Source organism: Cebus imitator, unplaced genomic scaffold (genome assembly GCF_001604975.1).
Source record: "Cebus imitator isolate Cc_AM_T3 unplaced genomic scaffold, Cebus_imitator-1.0 Scaffold507, whole genome shotgun sequence".
NCBI classification, from domain to species: domain Eukaryota; kingdom Metazoa; phylum Chordata; class Mammalia; order Primates; family Cebidae; genus Cebus; species Cebus imitator.
The window spans coordinates 711,328-736,001 of NW_016107822.1; the positions used below are offsets into that span (position 1 = coordinate 711,328).

Sequence of the window (24,674 nt, forward strand, 5' to 3'; positions counted from 1 at the left end):
CCAAAGAAACGACAAAATGGCCCTGTGATCTACAAGCATAGATCTCGGTAAAGTGGAGTGTGATGCATGAAAACTGCAGAGATCCAGGTTCTAACCTAAGTAGTGTTTGCTTTTGCTTTTTCTAAAATCACTCACATGCATTTCAACAATAAATGCCTTCTCTTTCTGTGTTTTCAACTAAAATTTGGTTTCCTAAAATTGATCTGCTGTCCAGTTTTCTTTGATCCCGTTAGATAATCTAACGTAACATTTTTATGGTAGCCCACTTTCTGGTAGTACAGTAGCCTCCCCTTATTTACCAGGGATATTTTCCAAGACCCCCAGTGGATGCCTGAAACCATAGATAACACTGAGCCCTATGTATACTATGTTTTTATTTTCTTTATACACATACCTATATGTGATAAAATTTAATTTTAGAATTAGGTACAATAAGTGATTAAGAGCAATAATAAAATAGAACATTATAATAATATTTCGTGATAATAGTTATATGACTGTGGTCTCTCTCTTCCTCAAAACACTGTAACTTTTGTTATTGTTGTTGTTTGAGACGAAATCTCAGTCAACCAAGCTGGAGTGCAATGGCAGGACCTAGGATCACTCTGCAACCTCAGCCTCCTGGGTTCAAGCGATCCTCCTGTCTTAGCCTCCTGAGTAGCTGGAATTACAGGTGTGCACCACCACGCCCAGCTAATTTTTTGTATTTTTAGTAGAGATGGGGTTTCACCATGTTGTCCAAGCTGATCTCAAACTCCTGACCTCAAGTGATTCACCCACCTTGACTTCCCAAAGTGCTGGCATTACAGGTGTGAGCCACGGTAACTAGCCCAAAACACTGTAATATTTTTGGACCATGTTTGACTATAGGTAACTAAAACCACAGAAACTAAAATTGTGGATAAGGGGGGACTTCTGTACAAGAATGAACACATTTTGAATGTGGAAAAGTGTTACGATGAGATAATTCTCTGTTTTATTTACTATTTAAATCTAATTTCCTCGTATGCTCATGACAGCATCTAGCACAGAACTCATATAGCACAGAGCCACTGTGCTTTGCCTATATAATTTCATCATTTATGTAGAAAGGAAGAACATGTCACTGTCATTTTGTGGCCAGTAAACTTGTCCTCAAATTTTAAATGAAAAAGATGTTAGCTAATATAAAACAATATTTTGACAGATTTCCTGCAAAGCTGTCCACAAAACAGTAAAACAGCACAAGGATACAATGTGTATCCTTCAAACAGGCCTCAGCTAACCTGCTAGTAGCATGGAAACCTGTGATTTAGCTGTGGTCTCCTGAATCAGCTAAGCCTAATAGCAAGGTTATATAACCCACCTATTATTTAAATGTCCAAAATTAATCTCTTTAATTTATTTTTTACAGTGTTTATATTGGATTTTTATGGTAACTTAAAGACAGTATTGTGGCAAAGTTATTTTTTGCACAATTTTACAAAAGAAGAAGTGAACATTTTAAGAATGCAATAACTGCTTTTATAAAAGAAGAGTCACATGTTGCAAATAGAGGTTTAAGTCCCTTGAAAATGTTGGAATGAAATGTAGTAATCTATGAGTTTTCTGCCTATAAATGTCACCAATAAAAGAATTTTTAGGATCACTTTATACTCAGTAATAGTAGACTGTTTTTAAACCTCAAAAAATAGAAAAAAAAAGATTTAAAGAAAAAGATATTTCCATTTTGAGCCTGTAAATGCATCACTGTTTGTAAAACTCTTTCTCCTTTTCTCTAGATTTTGCCAGCAGCACATCATATCTGTACCTGCTGGATAATATTGCAATTCAGCCTTTAAAAGAGGCAGTGCTTTTCTTAATCCTCTGGCTTCCCCAGACCACTGATTTTGTTTGTTTCCTTCTTCAGGATCTGTGAATGCACAGAAGCTGAGGCAGAGATAATTCTGCAGCTGAAGAGTGAGCTCAGAGAAAAGGAATTAAAATTAACGGATATTCGGCTGGAGGCTCTCAGCTCTGCTCATCATCTTGATCAGATCCGGGAAGCCATGAACCGGATGCAGGTTGGTGCTGAAGCTCTTTCAGAGAATAAAATGGAGAAACAACAACAACAACAAAAATCCTGCTTATTCTGTTCTCTTGGTTAACACAGAACAAATTCTACTTGAAAACCCAACTTAGAAATGTACTCTGTTTATTCAGTCTTTGCAACTCATTTCTTACTACTGAATTGAGAATTTTGTCAAATCCAAGTTTGGAAGTAGGAGTGCAAACTGGCAGGTTGTATTCAAGAACCACTCAGAGTACTAGTGACTGGATTCAGGTTGAGAGCTAAGATTTTAGAGAGGCTACTATAATTCTTGCTTCTTCACTTTTCCATCATTTACTTTTATTTTGGCTTTTTGCCTGTCCTCTTGAAATCTGATTTTCAAATACTTTCACAAGTTTTCTATAGAAATACAAAAGTAATGAGGAAACCATAGAAATTCAACACAGGCTTTCTGAATATGGAAGTAAAAGTGATTTAGACTGCCATCTGTAAAAGCAAAGCTTTTGTATTTTTAAAAAAAAAACATCTAAAGGCTAAATTCAGAACCAGTCTGTGCTCAGGCGAAGTTTTCATTTTATTATTGTAAACCAGTAATCACTTGGTACCAGAGATGACTGACATCATGAATCTGCTGAGCAGATTCATCTGCTACTGTATACATTCATGTAAAGGATTTTGTTGTTTTTTTTAATGACCTTAGGGTCCCTTTTGGAAGAAACAAAAACAAAAACTTTTTCAGATGTTAGATAAGATTCTGGAGTAATTTTAAATTACCTTATTTACATTATTTTTGTTTTGCTCTATTTTTCAACTGTCCACAAATTCATAGTAATATTACACATGGCATTATATACCTATAAGATTTTAACATCACTTTTAAAATGAGAAATGTTATGAATGATTCCATCATATTTTTCTTAACTCAAATGAGACCAAGTCTTGGAAAAATTCTCAAACACGTGATTTAGTTAGAAAATAATGATAAAAATGTTGAATGGTTAATTTATCTGTATTTGTGAATTTGGGAATACATAGTGTGTGAGAGAGAAAAAGATTAAATTTCCTTCTTTGGAAGGAAACCTTATTTCATATCTTATATTTGTTTGTTTAACATATTACCACATGCTTTATTTAACAAACAAGCTAATTAATTCTGGTAAAAGACTTGATGCTGTTTTCTCACTCAAACCGACTGAATTTTTTTCATGTTTTCCATCTTCACGACAGAATGAAATTGAAATACTGAAGGCTGAAAATGACCGGTTGAAGGCAGAAACTGGCAACACAGCTAAGCCTGCTCGGCCACCGTCAGAATCCTCAAGCAGCACCTCCTCTTCATCTTCCAGGCAGTCGTTAGGACTCTCTCTAAACAATTTGAACATCACAGAGACTGTTACCTCAGGTGACTTAGTGCAATTGCTTGCCTGAATCACAGCATGTCCATGAGTTAACGGTGGGAAGCCTGGAATTTGGAGAGCTTCACATACTCCTAAAAATATTGCACTCTAGAAATAGTCCTATTTTGATCTTATAAATCTATTCTACTTAGTTATAATTGTAAGAGCATATTCTGTGTCCAAAAGTCAATCTTAGAGAGAATGTCTTCATAATATTTTTAAGAAATCACTTTTGCTTAGGAAGTACTTTCTCCATGATTATGACGATGAAGAAATAATACTCTAAGTGATGATATTTAGTACTTATGGATATAATAATAATAACCCCATGTCATTTTATTATGTTTTAAGTGTGCAAAAACCGATTTATAAGTGTAGCGGGCTTTATTTTCTAAATTTGACTAAGACCCTGCATGATGCTGCCTAGAGAGAACATAATGCTACTCTGTCACCCAGTCTGCAGCTATCTTAAATTTTCAGCAAACAAAAAGAATATACTGGATTCTCTTATTTCCATCAAGGGTACAGTTTTTATTTAATTGCAAATAGAATTATATGACATAATGTCATCTTAATATCTGATGAACCATCCAATCATAAAGTTTAACTGTTTCTGTGGAACAGTTCATTCAAGAGAATTATTTCAAGGATAGAGAATTTAGTCTAGGGAATATTTACATGAGGCTCTGTGGTAATTGTAAAGCATGGCCACCAGATGACGCTTGGAAACCAATAATATGTATGTTTGTAGCCGATGTTAGATTCCGTTATAGAATGGAGACAATACACTGCTTGCTTAAAACATATTAAAATACAGAAGGAAAAGGGAAATGACATGGCATGTTGATATTGATTACATTTCCAATGAATCATATCTCTTCTAAAAAGTCAGAATTTTAAAAATTCTGATACTGTGGCTGCTCTTCATAATATAATATTATGGCCTTCATCTTATATGTAAAAGGCAAGTGGGCGGTCCCTATAATTTAAGAAAACAACTTTTATAAAATCCTGGTGGGGATTAGAGGAAGAAAATAAATTCTGAGAATAAATATCAAATAAAACTATTATCAGAAGTGAAGTAAAAAAGCAAGAGATTTCAGAATTAAATGAACTTAGAGATCATTAAGTAAAATAAGACTATGGAAGTAGATGATAATCTGAGTGTTTAAATTGTACATCATGTTTTGTTATCTACACGAAATAGTCTACAAAGGAAAGAGCACAAATGTTTAAATGTATACAATCTGACAGTTCTGGACAACATCCTCTATGTTGGCTTGTTGCTGATGAACCTGACAGAGTAGTGAAGTAAGATCTACATCTCCTGGTAACCAATGCATTTCAGGATCCCCAGGCTTGGCTCCTAGGGAAAGACAAGGGCCAGTATCTTACTGGTCGCTGGTCAAACTAATGGCAGGATTCCACTGCGTTTTTAAATATAATTCTGTTTTATTTTATGAAAATATGATAAAGTTTGAAGGAGGCAAGTTTTAATACTAAAGGTGGTTTAGAAAAAATAGACATATATATATATATATATATATATATATACACACACACACACACATACACACACACAAACTTAATGCCTGGGAAAAGTAGAACTCATAAAGATAAATGTAACATCAAAAGATAAATATAACATCAAAGAGTTTAAATTTACAATTTCTATGTTTATTAGGCTTAACACATTTTTGGCCGTGATTAAGCATTTGAGGCAATTTTGGGAGAGGAGGCAAGCTTTACATTTTTTTAATACCTTTTTTGTTACCCATTCCGTAAGTTATTTTTGATATATCTTATTTCCTTCATTATTTTTCCATAGTGATACTTATGTCTGAACTAAAAAAAATAAATAAATAAATAAATAAAAGAAAAACAAAAAAAAACTTAAATCACACAACTAAGGTTGTTTTCATTACCTTCACTCTTGTGTAGTGGGTTCAACACTTGGAAAACAAAATGAGTTTTTGCTGGGTCTTTTTGACAGAGAAGCTTTCTAGGTTTCATGATTAATCTTAAGAAAAAGAAACTAGGCAGGAGAGAGGATAATTGGCAGATATCTAGTTCCTGAAATATTAATTGCATGTTCCATGCATCCAGTCAAGACAGATGTTTGAGAAGCCTTCAGTTTTTGGCCAAAATTTCACTTGATTATAGTCAGAATGACAGACCTTTTTAATTCTTCTTTGAAAATGTAGACAGAGGACCATGACTTTTTTTTTTTTTTTTTTTTTTTTTTGAGACAAAGTCTTGCTCTGTCACCCAGGCTGGAGTGCAGTGGCATGCAATCTTGGCTCACTGCAACCTCTGCCTCCCAGGTTCAAGCAATTCTCCTGCCTTAGCCTCCTGAGTAGCTGGGATTGCAGGCACCTACCATCATGCCTGGCTAATTTTTTGTATTTTCAGTAGAGACAGGGTTTCATTGTGTTAACTAGGATGGTTTTGAATTCCTGACCTCATGATCTGCCTGCCTTGGCCTCCCAAAGTGCTGGGATTACAGGTGTGAGCCACCACGCCTGGCCGACTTATTTTCTAGTTAAAAACAGAAACAAAACAAACAAACAAAAATACAGAAGCCTCTCACATTAAACTTGCTGTCTTTCTCTGGACTTGTTTCATCAAGTGACTATCCTGTCAATATAAACTGCCCAGGGGAGATTGAGAGTCATGATGTGACTCTCCCACAGTCAACAGAAGGAGTTAGAATAAAAAGAAATAATGGTTAGAAGAGCAAAACTTAGTACACACTGAGGAAGAAGTGTTTTAAAAGCATTGTCTTTTATGTTTTTCAATAACTCTACCAGGAAGGTGCTGTTCAAGACCCATTTTACAGCTGAGGAAACCAAGACTTGAGATGGTGACTATAATAATTTGTTCAATATCATGAAACTAGTAAGCAGCAGAACTAATAATCAAATCCTGATTTGGATGAATCCAGGACCTGGCCTTTTCACTATTACATTAATTTTGCCTTAAGTAGACACATAATAAAAGGAAAGAACAATCATTAGTTCATTTTTGGTAAATATTTATCCTACTATTGTCAGGAGAAATTTCATATTGTAAGCATAGTTTTTAGAAGTAAATATGACATGAAATGAATAACGTACTCCCAGGCAAATTTAAGCAGATTATATGGATCAACAATCAGGCCAACCCCCTTTGCCATGAACTACTTGGCCATGTGTGATTTGGCCCTTACTTATTTCCATCCACATCATTTCATACCACTCCTCACCTTCCCCTTGTCTCTGCATTTTTGCTACCCCAAACATCTCCCTGTTCCTTTAACATACCCAGCTCACACATCTCAGGCTTTTGTACTTGTTTTTGTTGACTGAATCTCTCCCTGGTTCTTCACTTGTTTAGCACTTCTCAGCCTTCTGGTCTTATCTCCAAATACCACTTCTTCAAGGAAGCCTTCCGGGATGACCTATTTAACTAGAGCAGGCTCCCTTCAGTTACTTTCTGTTTCATTGTCCTGTTTATATTAGCAGAGTGCTTGAACTATTCTGAAATATATACTCCAAAAAAGCAAGAAATTCCCTTTCTTTTTCACCTTGGTGTTCATTCCCAATACTCAGCAAAATTTCTGATACAATTTATGCTTAATAAATGTCAAATATTTTTGAACATTTATGAGTAATTAAGACAAGTACAATAGTAATTTGATCATGAACTACCAGAAGTCTAGATGTGAACAGCCAAAGGTAAACCACTCTATACTTCTAAGACAAGGATCAAGAGCATAAAAATGACCAAGGAAGAGTTTTATTTTTGAGTGGAGTAGGTGAAAAGGTGAAAGACTATTAAGATGTTGACTTGGAAAATAATTACATTCCAGTGCAGGAGATTATCTTTGATGATTTAAAAATTGATTGCAAAATTTTTCATATTCTTCAAGCTCTAAAAGTTGTTTTAAATTGTGATGATCTTAGAGTATTTTTTACTGGTTACTTTCTTTTTTTTTACTGGTTATATTCAAAATTATATATCCTTAATTACTAAGAAAATAGAAATCATTCTAATTTCAGAAGTCATCTTATTAGAGTGTTGATTTCTATGATGCTATAGTCATAACCTTTTTTCTATAAACTTATTGTCAGAGCAGTTGAGTTCTCTTTTCACCAGACACATGTGCTCTTTAGCATGTAATGGAGTTTCATTTATCCACAGAACAGTGTCTTAATATTAATCATAGTTCTGTAATAGCATTGTTATCAAAGGAAAACATATATTTGGGATAGTTTGCCTTAATAATTCTCCAAATTGGAAATGAATCTGATATAATGTATTTTGAAAGCTAATCTTTAATCACCATTTAAAGGCTGATATTTTAAAGTTTAGCTAGCTTTGTCTTGCTTCTGTAACTCTTAGCTGATTACTAGAAATACTATTTTGGTTTTGAAACTATTAGCATAAACGATTCAGGAGAGCAATCATAATGCCAGTATAAGGCCATGGTTGAAATTCAGTAACAGAACCTAATAATTAAAAGATAAGGTGAGTAGTTATATAGCTGGCTGTGTCAAATGGTTGAAAATAATTTCAGTTGACAGTCAATCTCAGCACCTTTGCATTTATAACTTACATGGATATTGAGCTTGGGTATTTTAGATTGGATAGAAAAATCAGATAGCTTGTCAGTTTGTCATGGTTATAATGGTGACTAAATATTACTCAGGTATAACTCAGACCTATGTGTAATAGAAAAAGAAACCTCTTATTTCCTCATCTAAAGGCAGTGAGTGGCCCAACACTTGAGTGAAGATCTTTGCAAGCAGAAATAAATTCTTAGATTGAAACTTTAACCCAGCCGCAGTAATTCATCTTGAAAGCTGAGGCTTTTCAAACCAGTTAGGCTAGAACAGGAAGCAAAACCCATTGAAAGATATAAAACTATGAGGGGGAAAAGAATGACAGTAAACAAATCCAAGCTAATGTTACTCTGCTGTGTTTGTCTTTCTTTTAAAATTTGATAGATATTTTGCTAGATGATGCTGGTGATGCAACTGGACATAAAGATGGCCGCAGTGTGAAAATTATAGTCTCCATAAGCAAGGGCTACGGTCGAGCAAAGGTACGTCTTTATTACTAACAGATGAGAATTACAATGAGTAAAATAGATTTCATATGTGAATATTTGATCTGGTAAATATCCGACAACAGTTGCAGATTGGCACTAGTTTAATATGTCATACAAACATGAAAGGGACAATAAAGAGATGACATCATCCTAGAGGTAGAAATGTGTCTTACATGGACCTCACATTCATTCACTGAAAATATCATCAGCCTCTCATTTCTAAAACTTAAAGAAATAGTTATTTCTTTGACAGGCATCTGGCTTAACATATTCTTTTGGTTTCACTTATTGATTATAAGTAATGTTTATTATAATGTGCAGTAACATGTTACTAGAGCTGTCAATATGGTCTTTATACAAAGGGAAGACTGTAAGCTAAATGAATATTCTAGAAATCAGAAAGACTCGTGTTTTACTAAACTCAGTAGGACAAATTCCATTGATGTGACATGTCTGTTTAAGCAAGGTCCTAGATGACCAAGCAAGTATTTTAATTTTTTTCAATAAATATTGCGTTCAAATTGTCAATGTCATTCTATCCTTTTCTTAATGAAAAAAAAACAAACAAACAAATTTTAAGTTAAATTTTTAGTTGAGTGGCCAAAAATACACGTTTCTAAGTATCCTATTTTTTTTACATCAAGCAAATAAATATCCCTTGGAATTTTAAAGTACTTAATTAAGTTTGAAAGCTAAGATAGCACTTATGAATTCCTACCTTGAGCCAATATTCCAAGGATTCCAATGCCATCAACTTTCTGCCTGAGCTGCATATTTGTACCTACTTTTCCAAGTGGGTCTTTATGTGAGATTCTGTAATAGTCTCAGTGAAACATAAACTAACTTTAATTTAAAAGCAGCTTTTTATAAGGTATTGCATAAGCAGCCATTGCGACTGCATTATGAACACACTGAAAACAAGATTTTCTGCTCACAATAATTCTAACAGACAATGTATTTGAACATTATTTCTTTTTCTTTTTCTTTTTTTGAGACAAAGAGTCTCGCTCTGTCACCCCAGCTGGAGTGCAGTGGCCAATGGCGTGATCTGGGCTCACTGCAACCTACGACTCCTGGGTTCAAGCGATTCTCCTGCCTCAGCCTCCCAAGTAGCTGAGACTACAGGCATATACCATCACGCCTAGCTAATTTTTGTACCTTTAGTAGAGATGGGATGTCACCACATTGCCCAGGCTGGTCTCAAAATCCTGACCTCTGGATACAGTCCCCTTGGTCTCTCAAGTGCTGGGGTTACAGGCATGTGCCACTGCACTGGGACTGAATGCCTGAACGCTTTCTCTTAAAAAGCTTCCATAAAAGTAGTTGTCTTACTCTACCTGGACTGCCATAACAGAATAACAGACTAGGTGGCTTAAACAACAGAAATTTATTTTCTCACAGTTCTGGAGGCTAGCAAGTCCAAGATTAAGGTGCTAGCTGATTTGGTTCCTGGTGAGGGCTCTCTTTTTGTATTGCAGGTGGTGGAATTCATGTTCTGGCCCCACAGTCTTACCTCAATGTCTGTAGGTAGGAAGAGAGAAAGACTACAAATCCTGAATTGTTTACTTTACCCAGTAATCCCATCATGAAAGTCCTACCTACCATTATGACCTCTAATCCTAATTACCTCCTAAAGACCTCATCTCCTAATACTATCACTTTGGGAGTTAAGGCTTTGATATATGAATTTTGAGGAGACACAAATATCATTTCATAACAAGTAACAAAAATCACAATCATCAGCTGGGAATTTCTCAACTTATTCTCCTAAAGGTATTGTATTCTAACACAGAATTTATCTGAATAATGGTGATAACCATTTACCCTTATGGTGCTAAATAGTACAGATTAAGAAATTGAGGCTCTGAGCCAGCTAATTGATTTACCTAAGGTCACATTTCTTAATTTGGTGGTAGGTATTATGTGTTACAGAATCCATATCTTCTAACCCATGACTCAGTGATTATTCTACCACCCCTTAATGATAACTTACTTAGTGACTAGAACCAGGATTGTAATATGTCAACTATCTAATTATATCTACTGGTATCATAATCACTATTTCACTAACCATTTCTAGTCATCATAATAGAGGCTCTAGCTAGATTACAAATTCTGAATTATTTACTTTTCTAATATATGTAGAAATTCCTCAAAATCCCATCCTGCAAAAAAGATAGATTTGGGATGATTATTCATATTATAAAGGAATTACTTGCTCGATAAAATGAGTCCTATAGGTTTCTCTGGCGAAGCCTTTTAAACAGAGAATTTCTGATATATTCCAGATGGAACCTGTTTTGGAAGTATGCAAATGTCTTAAATTATCATAGCTAGTACTTTTAAAGTGAGATTGGATTCTAGATTAAAATTAATAAAACAACTGAGTTTTGGATTTATCAAAGATGAGATCACAAAATAGTAAGATGAAGTTCTATAATTTGCATAATATAGTTCTCCTCTGCCTCTCTCACCATTTCCCTACTACCAAGCTGCTTCTCTTTGGAAAATGTCCACTGCATTATAATGCAAGAATATTCTGATTCTTTCACCTTTGCCTTCTATAGAACAGGTCATGAATCAGTTTTCCTTGACATACTGCTTTATCTCATCTCTTTCTTACTTGTTGCTGTTGCTGCTAAAAGTAAAAGTAAAGTTGCTATTGCTGTCATTTTTTTGTTTAGTTGGTTAGTTGGCTGAAATATGTTTTATTTTATGTAATCGTCCATATGTGTCTATTGTTACAGAAGCCATAGGCTTAATAAATATTTTAGTCTTAACAACCACATTAACAAATTTTAGTAGAAAACGTAGTGATAAGAAAGATGCACAGTTGTATTTTATCTTACTTTATTTTGTTCTTATTTAGGATCAAAAGTCTCAGGCATATTTGATAGGATCCATTGGTGTTAGTGGAAAAACCAAGTGGGATGTCTTAGATGGTGTAATAAGACGTCTCTTTAAGGTATGTTGTGCAAGACGCCCTAATATTAATTTTCAAATGTGTTTCTCTCTAGTTGTTTTCCTTAACTTCAATAGCATAGACACATATTTTCCTCTCCGCAAATAAAGAATGATTTCTCTTTGTGCTATTTGATATTAACAGTTCTTATATTACACATTTCTAATATTCTTGACAACCAGCTCTATATCCTTATGGGTTATGTATTTGTTGTAGATGAGTTGAACCTCTGTTTTGACTTTGTTTTTGTATGTACCATTTTAGGAATATGTATTCAGAATTGATACATCCACTAGCCTTGGTCTGAGCTCTGACTGCATTGCTAGCTACTGTATAGGAGACTTAATTAGATCACATAACCTAGAAGTGCCTGAACTGCTGCCTTGTGGATACCTTGTTGGAGATAATAATATCATCACTGTGAACCTCAAAGGTAAAAAGAAAAATGAAAAGAAAGGCACAAATTTAAATTTTAGCAACATTTTTTTCTCCCACCCCGCAGGTTTTTAGCCAGTTTCCCTTAAAATTTTTCTATTTGAAAACTATGTAGTATTTAAAAAATCAATATGACTCATTTCATACCAAAGTATTAAATCCTAGAGTCCTACTAAAAACAATAGAATCTAAGGAAATTAAGTTCTTTGAGTTCTGGGATTTAAAGATTTATCAAGACTCACACAAAGGAAAGTGATTTAGGAACTTCAAATTTCTGGATTTTCTTCATTATCACCTTTTATTACAGGAGGATTTAAAACATTTAATGTGTATTCCAAAGTAACATATTCATTGATGAATCTTTGGCTTTAAAATACATATACGTAATAAATACTCCCTAGGAATTGGGAATAGAAATTTAGAATCAAGGATAGGAAATTCTGATAATTTTATTTGCTTTGGATGATGTGATTAATTATAGGGTAATGTAATATCTGAAGTATCTTTATCTTCATGATTCCTTGTTTGTTTGTATTAAGGAATCAGAATACATCTATATGTACTGTGAGTTAATAGGGGAATTTGTCAATATTTGATTTTATGATGAAGGTAATTGGGTTAGTGAAAGAAGATACTGTTGCTCCCTACTTAATTCCTTGCCAAACATAACAATTTATATTCTTCAAAAACTTAAGTGGTTGTACAACTAGGATGCATAATGAGAGATAGAAGAGAATAAGGAGGTGGGGAGAAGATAAACTAAAATAACACACAGAAACCGTTATATATACACGTGTATAATCTTCACATTTATACTTAACATACATAATCATCTTCGATAAAAGATGTTATGATAGAATTTATAATGCTTCCATTTCTCTGTGGAAACATAAGTGAAAATAAGAAGTGACAGTGAAGTGGAGCTTGAACAATAAAGAACAGCTTGCTTTTGTTTAGTTGTTCACTCTGCCATATTACTGATATATTTTCTTCCTTAAAATGGCAACACATATTTGTGGGATAGAAATATCTAGGAAATTTTTTTGCAAGGACTGTATTCCTATGACTAACCAAGCTGTTGCTGGTTAGCATGATATTATAAATTCTGGCTTATATAGAACAAGAAGTCATGCTATTTCTTTTGTTTCTTCTTTCAGGGGTAGAAGAAAACAGTTTGGACAGTTTTGTTTTTGATACGCTGATTCCTAAACCAATTACCCAAAGGTACTTTAACTTGTTGATGGAGCATCACAGAATTATACTCTCAGGACCAAGTGGTACTGGAAAGACCTATTTAGCAAATAAACTTGCTGAGTATGTAATAACCAAATCTGGGAGGAAAAAAACAGAGGATGCCATTGCCACTTTTAATGTGGACCACAAGTCAAGTAAGGTATGTTACAGAATTCTAAAAGAACAGCTCCAATTTATCCATAAGTGTTTTAAGCAATCAAATTATAAGATTGTGTGAGAATTCCATGTTGTACATGGAAAAGAATATCCATCTGTTTTTTTTACTGGATCTGTAACCTGGTAAGTGACCAAACCCTGGTTCACGAATTTGAACAAGACTGCTATTTTCAGTAACATTCAGTTATCAGGTACTCCACCAGGCATTGGGAATATACAGAATAAAATGGCAGGGCCCCTATTGCATGGTTTCTCTTAGACATCCACCTAGGAGAGTAGAAAGAGGTCTGTGCACAAGCAAGAAGGAATAGCTTTTCTTGGAGGAATCAGAGCTTTATAAAAGGGTAATACTTGCTTGGGTCTTACAGGCAAGTAGGAAATAACATGGGTGTTGCAGCAATGGAGATTTGGCAATAATTAGAGTATTCCAAGCAGAAGTTCTGGGAGCAACAATTTGTTTATGTCACATCTCCCTAAAATTTTTGTTTAGAAACCTTAGGAAATCTGACAGCATTCAATTTCACCACCAACTAAGGTCTAATGTGCCATAGTAATCAGTCTGAACACTCAGATATTAAAAAGGAATGAGGGTCTATACAACATAGCCAGTTTTTTTTCTGAGTAAAATTTTAAAAATCCTAAAAAGGAAATAGTTGGTGGCTAATGTATTTTTAACACTAACCTAGTTTTACCTGTAATTATTTATTAAAGTCTGAATCAATGAAACCTAAAAGTTTCTCTTGGGAAACTTCAACTATTATAAGCAGTACCTTGAGGGAATCCCAATTATACGAGGTCATATTACTCTTTCAAGGATAACCTGGTTCAGTGATCTAAACTGTCCCAGTTTCTCAGAAACCTCAGGTCTGCAAATTTTCAGAAATAAACGTGACTCCCAAAAGCAGCCCAACCCCATTAGATTCTTGAAATAAACCAGGCATATAGCTTAATGAACAAAAAGTATTAATTTTCTCACCTGTAAATTGGAGGAAATGGTAGGGCTATTCTAAGAACTAAATAAATGAGTGTGTGTGTGTGTGTGTGTGTGTGTGTGTGCGTGTGTGTGTGTGTGTGTCAGAGAGAGAGAGAGAGAGAAAGAGAGAGAGAGAAATAGCACAAGTAGCAAGCACAATATAAGGGTTACTTGCAATTTTTAATCATAGCCCTTGACTCCCAATGAAGATTTCTCTTATAAACACACACACATATGCACAGTGCATGCGTGTGCACTCACACATACACACACACACACACACACACACACACACACACCATTGTTCAAAACTGTCTTACATGTATCCTTCAAGAACAATGTTGTACGTAAAACACAATGGGCTCTCTTAAAGTTAAATAAATATAATACATAAATTCTGACTATTTCCTTGGAACTCAGACCTATTCAAATTGTAGTTGAACCACTATCTAAAGAAAAACATAGAACCTGAAGTAGAATACTTGACTCCTTGAGCAAAAGTAGGAAGAGCACTATTGTTTGTTTGCTTCAGCTGACATGTTTACTGCTTACTGTGAATTCTATCTCCTCATATCTTGATATAAAAGCCTTTTAGCACAGTTTTAAATATTTTCAGCCAAAAAACTATGAAAGGTTTTGAAAGGCCTCATTACTCATCCCCAGTATTTTTTTTCTCAATGTTGGTATGAGAGACCTCTTTACAAGTTACTTCTTTTATGGAACAAAAATGTTTAGAAAACAAGAGCAAAATAGATTTATTGGAGAAGACCATGGAATTTTGATAAAGTGCCTGTAAAATAGGAAAAATAGTAGAGCTATTCTAAGGACTAAATGAATGAGTGTGTGTTGCATGTGTGTGTCTGTGAGGGAGAAGCTCACTTAAAATCAAGGTTTGACTTTAATAGATGAAGCTTCATTAGAATATAGTTGACATGCTAAAAAAGTAGGTAATTCCCATTTATTATAAAACATAACTTTCCCTAAAATATGTATATATGTGTGTGTGTGTGTGTGTGTGTGTGTGTGTGTTATTTTTATTTCAGCTTAGGAAAGAAGTTTATTGCTTAGACATGTTCTATTAAGAACATGTTAGTGTCCTTTTAACATTTTTGATTAAATATTTCCAACACTCTTATTTTTTGCTTTTTCAGAGGATAATAATTTGTACCATTATTAGGTCAGTTCAATATTTTTTTGCAAAATATGGGCAGGGCAACAACATTGCCAAGCATTGGCGGAGCTAATGATGCTAGGAAACGGTCATAGGAAGAAACTCTTTAACAAATCACAATAGCATTTGTTCCTAAGAAAGCATGAAGTATAACTGAAAAAATGTTTATTCTTTATGGTTGAAGATATGAACAAGCTATCAGTAATACTGAATACCAACTCATTGCCAGAGAATTTGGCAAATTTTTGCCAAATTGACAGAGAATAGCCACTATTTTCTTGGGAGTTGGGGTAAGGGTAAGTGAGGACAAACATAAAAATAAGAGGGGATGACAACTTAAGATTGTGTTAGGGATACTAACAGTGTAGATTTACTAAAGTAAAATGTTAATGAGGCATGAAATAATAAACCCTGTTCCTGAAAACCTGGAGCTGTTTAACTGCTGACGCATTTTATGCTGTGCCATAGATAGCACTGAAGAGACAAATCCAAAAAGCACTTACTGATTCAGAAAAAAAAAAATGGAATGACAAATCATCAAATGAAAAACATCTTTTCATGTTTTCGGTACCTCTGCACTTTACATTCTGTTCTTCTTCCCGCATTTCAAGCTCTCCCTCAAGCTGCCAGCTGGAATATTTTGATTGAGAGCAGTACACATAAACAATTATGCTTTGTGACATTCCATATAGTAGGCCCAGAAGGCTAGAGATGGATTTAGTAGAGAATACGTGGCCAGCTGAAGCCATTTAAAAAGTTAGGTTGGAAAAGATCAGAAAACTGGACTTGATAGATTCCTTTTTAGTATGTCTGGTGCCAGAATCTGAGAAAACAGTGATCTAGCATTTTTATGTAACTGTGGTGTTCCACCTACAGTTTCAGAGTATGGGATTCATCTCATTGTCAGTGTCCATCTGGAAGATATGTCTGCTTCCTTCTACCTGAGTAGATCTGGAAAAAAGACTTTTAATGATAGTCACCAGTGCCTCAATCTAAGATTTTATTTTCATCAAGCTGAAGTGGATATCATGAAGTTATTTCAAGGAAATCTGTGAGAAACTCTTAAGTTACATGAAAAAATTATATTTGTGTTTGCCTGTTTCTACATCCATTGGTTCATACCTACCATCAGATTCCCAAGGGATCTACCATCCTCTTGAGATGAAAGAAAGCCACACTAGAATTAGAATCTAAAGGCTCTGATTGTCTAAAAATGACCCAGTGATCTGCTAATTATGAAATTCAATTCATTTGTGCCCGCCCCACTTTCTTTCTCTCCCCTTCTGACATTCACGATTGTCATTCTCTATTTGTTTGTTTCCTACCCCCCTGGTAAATTCCCTTTCCGTTTTTTTCACTCTCTTCTCTTCCTTCTCTTCCCGGTAAATGACACTGTTTTTCTCTATAATGAATTATTCTGTTCACCCTCACTTTTGTTCTTTGGATGACTCTCATGACCTCAACTTGTGTTGACTTCCGTGGTTGACTCCAATTAAGCACTATCAGCCATGCACACTCTCCCAATTTTGTAAGCTTTCTGTTATGTTACAAATATGTTTCTATTCACCTACTAAATATACATGTTGAAAATTGACAATTTCAGCGCCAAACACATATTGTAAATCCATCCTCTTTCATTCCTCTCCACCATAACCAACCTCCCCCCCAGATTAACATCCTCCTCTATTTCTTGGATTTCAACAATTATTTTGTAACTGCATGATACACAATCTCCCTTAAATTTCCATTCTTTCTTTTTTGGGATATATTCATTCACCTCATGGAACATAGAACATCTTTTCATAATTAAAATCTCAGCAGATTAAAATTTTTCAATAGTTTCTTATTGCTTTCTGTACTAGATCAAAAACATCACACTGTTCCTTGTTCAGTCCCTTAGTATCTCTAGGCTTCAATAATTTCAATATTCTCTTGGCTGGTCTCAATTCTTCCTTTGAGTATGTTTGCCACATGTTAAATCACAGCTTTGACTACTTACTCAGATCACTAGAACAATGTTTCTTCACTGCCAACAGGAAAGGTTCAGTGATCTTACTAATCATTTAAGGTTGCAAAGTTTCCTTTCCAATTTCATTACCACCATTTCCTTTCACAAAACACATACTCTTAGCTTATTTCCTACATGGATATCATATTTCCATGTTTCTGACTGATTATTCTGTTTTTGGAAAGCTCTTCTCTCATGTTAAACATCAAGATATTACCCAATCTTAAAAATAATAATAGCAAATAAGGGAATAATAGCAAATAATACTGCCACCAACAAGCCTTTTTCAGAGGCTACAAGCAATCTTTGCATACTATAAACAAAATCTTTGATCTATACTTTTTTGAAGTAATGTATTATTTTGACTGAGAATTATATAGGTTTATGCCTGACCTTCTATTCCAGAAAGGTAATAAGATTCTTAAATGCTATTTCCATTTCTAATTAATTCTTATATTTTTCACATTTCTGTTTCCTTGGATAAATAAATTGCTTATCTCTACTGAAAACAGAGAAGCAAATGAACATATCAATATTTGACACTTGTTTATATAATACAATGCAACTTCTTTTGCATGGATTCAGCCTTTGTTCTTTTTTATTGCCACCACCACTGGCATGTACTATAATTTTCTGTAACAACAGAACACTTATTTCTCAAAACATATCATACACATGCACTTTTCAACTTTCGCTTTTTATTCTTTAGACTTCAATCTTTTTTTCTTTTTTTCTTTTTATTTGCTTTTTAACCAACATACTCTGTTGTTCCGTGAACCTTACGACTGGATTAGATGCTTCTCTTAAGTATCCCTATAATGTTTTGTGCATTTCACTTAGCACACTGTATTGTGAAACACTTGCTGGCCTGTTTCCGTGCTTATGAGCTCTAAGTTCCTGAAAGACAGAAATTATGTTTTATCTCTAAATCCTTGGTGCCAGTAGTACGCTTCAGTTGGAATTAATCTCTTTCCCTCCTGTAGGCTACATGCCCCCTTTATCTTCTCTCATGGAATATTTTACCTTGCATTGTGTAAATTCATCATGATTTATGTGTGTGCCTACCACCCCTCTCAGGCTCCAGTGTTACCTCCTCCAGAAAACCATTCTTGACACCCAGCATCTAGGCTAATTCTCTTTCCTTGACTTCTCATATCTCATAATGTATTTATGATATTATATTGAAATCATTTGTCATATTTAAATTCCAGTCCCTAATGTGACACCTCTTAAAGCTTACAGGGTAAGACAGCCTGATTACCCCTTTTTAGTTCCCATGTCCAGAAAAGTACTTGGTGCAGTTCATAATAAATGTTAAACCTACTTAACCACTATTGATAGCAGGAATAATACTTCACTATTTTTGTATACCCAGGGCTTAGTCTGAGGCTGTGGACACAGTAGATAGATAGTGACTATTTTATAAATGAATGAATGACTTAATGTAGCTAAATTTGTGATATAAATTTTATTTTTTTCTTTTAAAGTAAACATAATTCTCCAGAATATTCAGCAGTTTTAAACATGTATTTCTGCATTCTGTGACTCAGACAAAATTTGTTTTGTGTGACTAGCTCAATAGAAAACTAATAGTACTTTATTTCTTTAATAAATTTTATATTTGAATATAAATAAAAATAACTAAATGCCTCAAAATCCTGGCCATTGTTTTATCTCCTACTTTTAGTTCAGCAGTGGTATTACAGACAGAGAGCAGTTGCATCTGGAGTGAACAGCTCACCTATTTACCTGGCTGCCAGAAACTGGAATCGTGGAATTGTTTTATAAACCTGAGCACGATTTGCAAATTGAAAATGTCATTGTAAATATGCAAATATTATGGAAATGTTCTTACTGATTAGGATAATTTTAAGAAACCTAATTATGTTCCTGGCCTACCCATCTGTGAGAGCAGTCAATCAGCAAACTGGTTATCATATTTAGATTAAAAGCTATTAGACAGGAACAACACCTGTAAAAGAACCAAGAAACTCAAGAGATACTAAATGCTAATGTTATATTTCACCAGGTGAAATATAAATAATTTTTGTCTTTGTTTAAAATTACAGCAGTTGCATGCAGATTATAAATAAATAAATAATTAAGTATACTTGTATCAGGGTCCTATGGCCGCAGTTTGAGATATACCCAATCTACATGAATTAGAATTAAAACATTAAAAATATCAGTGGAATCTGAGAAGTGCCATTTTCTATTTAGTTCATACTTGAAATATTAAAGTTGCTAAAATTTACTTTAATCATTGAATACCAAAACTCAGAATAAAATCTCAAAATATATGGTTTATCATAAGAGTTTATATCCAGAACTCGTTTTGGCTTTTCTTTCAGGAAGAAAACCACTGAGAAATAGGCCTTCATGTTTATACTTTCAGGTTTGCTGCAGGTGTTTGGTACTGGATCTTCTATTGCTTTCCTTTTTCTCTCTTTTATGTAAAAAGTTTATTCTGTCAGCAATATATGGTTTTTGATGTGTAGAATAAGAGTTTATATCAGTTGAATAATCTATGACTTTAATGAAAGAAACTGAATAGAAGACAAAGCATGCTACTCCTAAAATATTAACTGCTTACCATTAGTATATATTTATCATTGATGTTATCTGTTTTTTTCATTTTTTAAAAGGAATTACAACAATATCTAGCCAACCTGGCTGAACAGTGTAGTGCTGATAACAATGGAGTAGAGCTCCCAGTTGTAATAATTCTTGATAATCTTCATCATGTGGGTTCTTTGAGTGATATCTTCAATGGTTTCCTCAATTGTAAATACAACAAATGGTATGATTATCAAATATTTTGAATAATGAAATATGAAATAATTGTCATCAAATTTGCTCTCTTGTGCCTGTATGCACTTTGCTTTTTAATTTTTTGAATATTTAATTTTTACTTTTGAAGTTGACACATAAAATTTTACATATTGATTGTGTACACCATGATGTTTTAAAGTAAATGCACACTGTGGAATGATTAACTCTAGCTAAATAACATATGAATTACCTGAGTAGTTCTTATTTTTAGACTTACAATAGATGCCATTAATTTGAGAATCCCTCTTTAATATTATAGTATAGTTTTAAAGAATCCATATGTATTCCTTAGAATATCTATGTATTCATTCAACAACCATGTCCTAGGTACTTTTATGAAAACATTGCTTCCTTAATGATGTTAGCTTCTGGAGACATCATTTGTGAAACATTTGTAAAACCAGTATCAATGATGGAATAGTTTTAATCAGGGAAATTCAAGCTAAATGGAACCTTTACAGCCCTGGTTTCATTCTCAGTTTATATCAAAGTTTAAATTTAACCTTTTTATAGAGATACACAATACATTCAGATATAGCTCCCTCTATTAATGAGTATGATTTTTAAATATTTGCAATGAAAGGAAAGGTTAAAGTAAGGTATTAAAGAAGATTCATTGTGGCATGGCCTCTAAAGAAAGGACATATAAGAATACCAACATAAATTAGTTTTAATAGTGCTGAATATTCCAATTATCTCTGCTAGAGATTTTCTTGACATTACAAACAGATGTGAGACAAAACCTCTGTGATTTTTCTAACTAAATTCTTTACTCAAATAATGTAAATTACAAATAAACTAAGACTCGGGGAGAGAAAATACCTTGCCTTGATGCCAGAGCTAGAATTAAAACCTCAAGCATTAATTTCTAGTCCAGTGATTTTTCTCATTTTCCATTACAAAATTACCCTTTAAAAGACAAAAATTAAAATAGAATAATCCATATCTATCCTAGTTGTTTTCTAAAATAATTTTAATGAATTAATCACTTTTACCTCCAGTAAATTAAAATTTTCTATTTATTTTTTGTAGTCCGTATATTATTGGAACAATGAATCAGGGAGTTTCTTCATCACCAAATCTAGAGCTGCATCACAATTTCAGGTAAAGTTAAATTGAAGATTTGCTTGCTTGTTTGTTTTTTGTGCGTGGGGAGAGGGATGACATTTTGTTTGATTTCGGGGGTTGTTTTTTCCATTTTTATTTTGACAAATCTTGCCAGGGATGACCCGTAGTGTGAAAGTAATTCTCACTGCTTCTGGCACTCTTCATCAAGTGAATAGTTTGTAATCTTCAACCTGTAATCAGATGTGTTTCTTTAAACAAAAAAAGAAAAAATAAGAGAAAAGAAATGTTTTTTTCTCTTCACTATGTCTCTGGTTAAAGTAGAGCATATTCCTTCTAAGTGTGAGAAATGTGAAGAGAGTTCCTATTTCAGGATTCGTGATTCTCCTACAGAAGAGTGTTCAGCATGTAGACTCCCACTCACTTCTGACGCACATACACTTCCTTTTAGCTCAAAAAGTAGAGTTAGTTACATTATAGCTCTCATGCTAGTAGACCTCCTAGCACCTTTGATCATCAAAATGTGGCCACCAATTGAAATGAGAACATAATTATTTTCTATTGAAAAAATAATCACGGTGAATGTAAAATGTAATTTATATAAAAATTTCTGATTTGTTTTGTAGGTGGGTATTATGTGCAAATCATACAGAACCAGTGAAAGGCTTTTTAGGCAGATATCTTCGAAGAAAACTGATAGAGATAGAAATTGAAAGGAACATACGCAATAATGACCTAGTCAAAATTATAGATTGGATTCCTAAGACATGGCATCATCTCAACAGTTTTTTGGAAACACACAGTTCTTCTGATGTTACCATTGGTGAGTTCCAAAATCACAATATGCCATTTTCCAGGAACTAACAGTACTTGGTAAATATGGCCAGATTGGATGGTAGAAAATAACAAGCAAAGCTAATGTTTTTTCAAGATTCCAGAGATTTAAATTTATTTTTTTTCTCCTGAAAGTTTACTTTCTTCTTAGCTTTGTATCTCCCCTTAAATCCATTTTGTCTGACAGTTAAATATCACTGAGATATTTAATATTTGATATGATATATTTGCTAATATATTACTGAGATCAAGTAAGTTCAGTATGGACAAATATCCAAAAATCAGATAACCACTGGAAATGAATGGTATCTTTTGAGGATACTTTTCATGCTAAAAACAAATTTGGCTAAATAGCCAAATTTGTCAAATAAAGTTGTGAGAAAAGATTTTAGTTACAGATAATTTAGATATTTTGTAGATAATTTAGGTGTTTTGTATTTTTCATGAGAACAAAACTGAATTATTTCTCTTTAGTTCACATAAAGATGTTTACATTTGTATTCCTTCTTTAATTGCACATACAGAAGTCTCTTTCACATTGTTATAGATCATAAAAATGTACTCACTGTAAACACAGTTTAGATTAGAAAGAATTCTACATGGGGAACAAAACACTCATGACAGGTCCCAATTCTGCAAATAATGATGTGTTTTACATTCAGCAATTCATTTCAGCACAGCTTTGTTGTTTCTAAAATGGGACAGGATGACTGGATTATGACTTTTATGATTTCTCCTAACTCTAGTATATTGTGTCCTAGATTAATATTTATTGTAAAAAGATAGAAGAGGCTAGGATATTGGGTCTTCAATATAATGAAGCTGGCCAATAATATAATTTTCTAGGAAATTTGCAAGAAATATATTCAAAAATGGTGTCTAGATATGTTTTTAGATTATTAAATATAATTCTTAAAATATTTTGTTATTTGTTCATTCTCAGGTCCCCGGCTTTTCCTTCCTTGCCCCATGGATGTAGAAGGTTCTAGAGTGTGGTTCATGGATCTCTGGAACTATTCTTTAGTACCTTATATTCTGGAGGCAGTGAGAGAAGGTCTTCAGGTATAGTACTCAATTTTCACTGCTATTAAAAAAAAAAATCAAAAAAAAAATTTTAAAGCAAAAAAACCCAAAATTATCTGGATATTTATGGAGAAAACTAAAGGCATGAACTATATAAAAATAGAGCAATAAAGTTTTCAAGAGCAAATAGTTTATAATATTTTGTCTGTTCTGAGAACAAATAAGTAAGAGAAAGAAAAGGCATAGTTATTTCAACAGCTACACATTTAAGTCCAAATTGTTGTCATGGATGTTTACAGATTGTTTTTATTAGATAACTAATTAATTGCACAGTTATACATCTATGTCGCAGCCATGTTTACATGACCCTTGACCATTTAAACTCTTATCACATAATTTATCTTTTTTATTTCTCCCTCCCTTTTCTCCCTCCCTCCCTCCCTCCCTTCCTTCTTTCCTCCCTCCCTCCATCTCTCCCTCTTTCTTTCTTCATTTCTCTTTTCCTTTCTTTCTTCATATATTTATTTGTTTATTTATTTATTTTTGAGACAGAGTCTCACTCTGTCACCCAAACTGGAGTGCACCTTACAACCATGGCTCACTGCAGCCTCGAACTTCTAGACTTAAGTGATGAAGATTTCCATGTAGCTAGGAATATAGGCACACCCCACCACACTCCGCTATTTTTATTGTTGTTATTAATATTATTATTTTAGAGATATGATTTTACTATGTTGCTCAGGCTGGACTTGTTTTTTCTTTTTTAATACTTAATTTTTGACAAGTAGCTTTTGCTTGTTAAGTTTCCTATTTTTAGTATACTTCATTGTTTCAAGCCCTTTAATATCACTTGCAGGATCCTTTACTATTTTGGAGGAAGTACTCTAAATTCTAAGGCAGTCAGTTGGTCTTTTGATCTATGACAAATTGGTTTAATAGCATCTTTGCTCTTCCTCTCATGTGCCTGATATCTCAAGGCCCTGTAACCAAGGCCCTTCTGCCTTTTCTTAACTAAAAAATGAAAATGTATCACAAAAAGAAATCCATATTTCTCCAACAAAACACATTGTCATTTTTCCATAAGTCTTGATATTTCCTTAAGTTGAATTTGAAATTGTGGTATTATAAAACTCTTTAAAATGTGTGTAACATAATCACCCAATTTATTAAGGACGAATCATGTCTCCTTTTCAGTAATTCAGCTGAGGCATCTATATTTATGATTTTTATAAAACTACTACTAGAATTAAGATACAGTTTATATTTTACGCATTCTATCATCTATAATGCTGTGTTTTTATTTTACTGTCTAAAAAATTTTCCATTTATTTTTCCCTCGTTCACTCCCTTTTAATATCTTGATCTCTTCCCTTAGTAGACTGGCATTCATTTTACTATCATTTAGAAGTAAAATGATAGTTCTGGTGAATGTGATGAATTTTA

The 24,674-nt window shown here is 33.6% G+C and overlaps 1 protein-coding gene across 7 annotated transcripts in view; it reads left to right on the forward strand.

Moving 5' to 3' along the window:
• NAV3 (neuron navigator 3) overlaps positions 1 to 24,674 on the forward strand; it is a 618,166-nt gene that overhangs the window by 583,282 nt on the left and 10,210 nt on the right. For all 7 annotated transcript variants that reach the window (XM_017513855.1, XM_017513856.1, XM_017513857.1 and 4 more), the window contains 10 exons: positions 1,889 to 2,042; positions 3,257 to 3,431; positions 8,415 to 8,512; positions 11,388 to 11,483; positions 11,745 to 11,913; positions 13,073 to 13,308; positions 20,123 to 20,277; positions 21,342 to 21,413; positions 22,001 to 22,197; positions 23,152 to 23,270. In XM_017513855.1, coding sequence (XP_017369344.1) covers positions 1,889 to 2,042; positions 3,257 to 3,431; positions 8,415 to 8,512; positions 11,388 to 11,483; positions 11,745 to 11,913; positions 13,073 to 13,308; positions 20,123 to 20,277; positions 21,342 to 21,413; positions 22,001 to 22,197; positions 23,152 to 23,270 — 1,471 coding nt within the window. The remainder of the gene's footprint in view (positions 1 to 1,888; positions 2,043 to 3,256; positions 3,432 to 8,414; positions 8,513 to 11,387; positions 11,484 to 11,744; positions 11,914 to 13,072; positions 13,309 to 20,122; positions 20,278 to 21,341; positions 21,414 to 22,000; positions 22,198 to 23,151; positions 23,271 to 24,674) is intronic.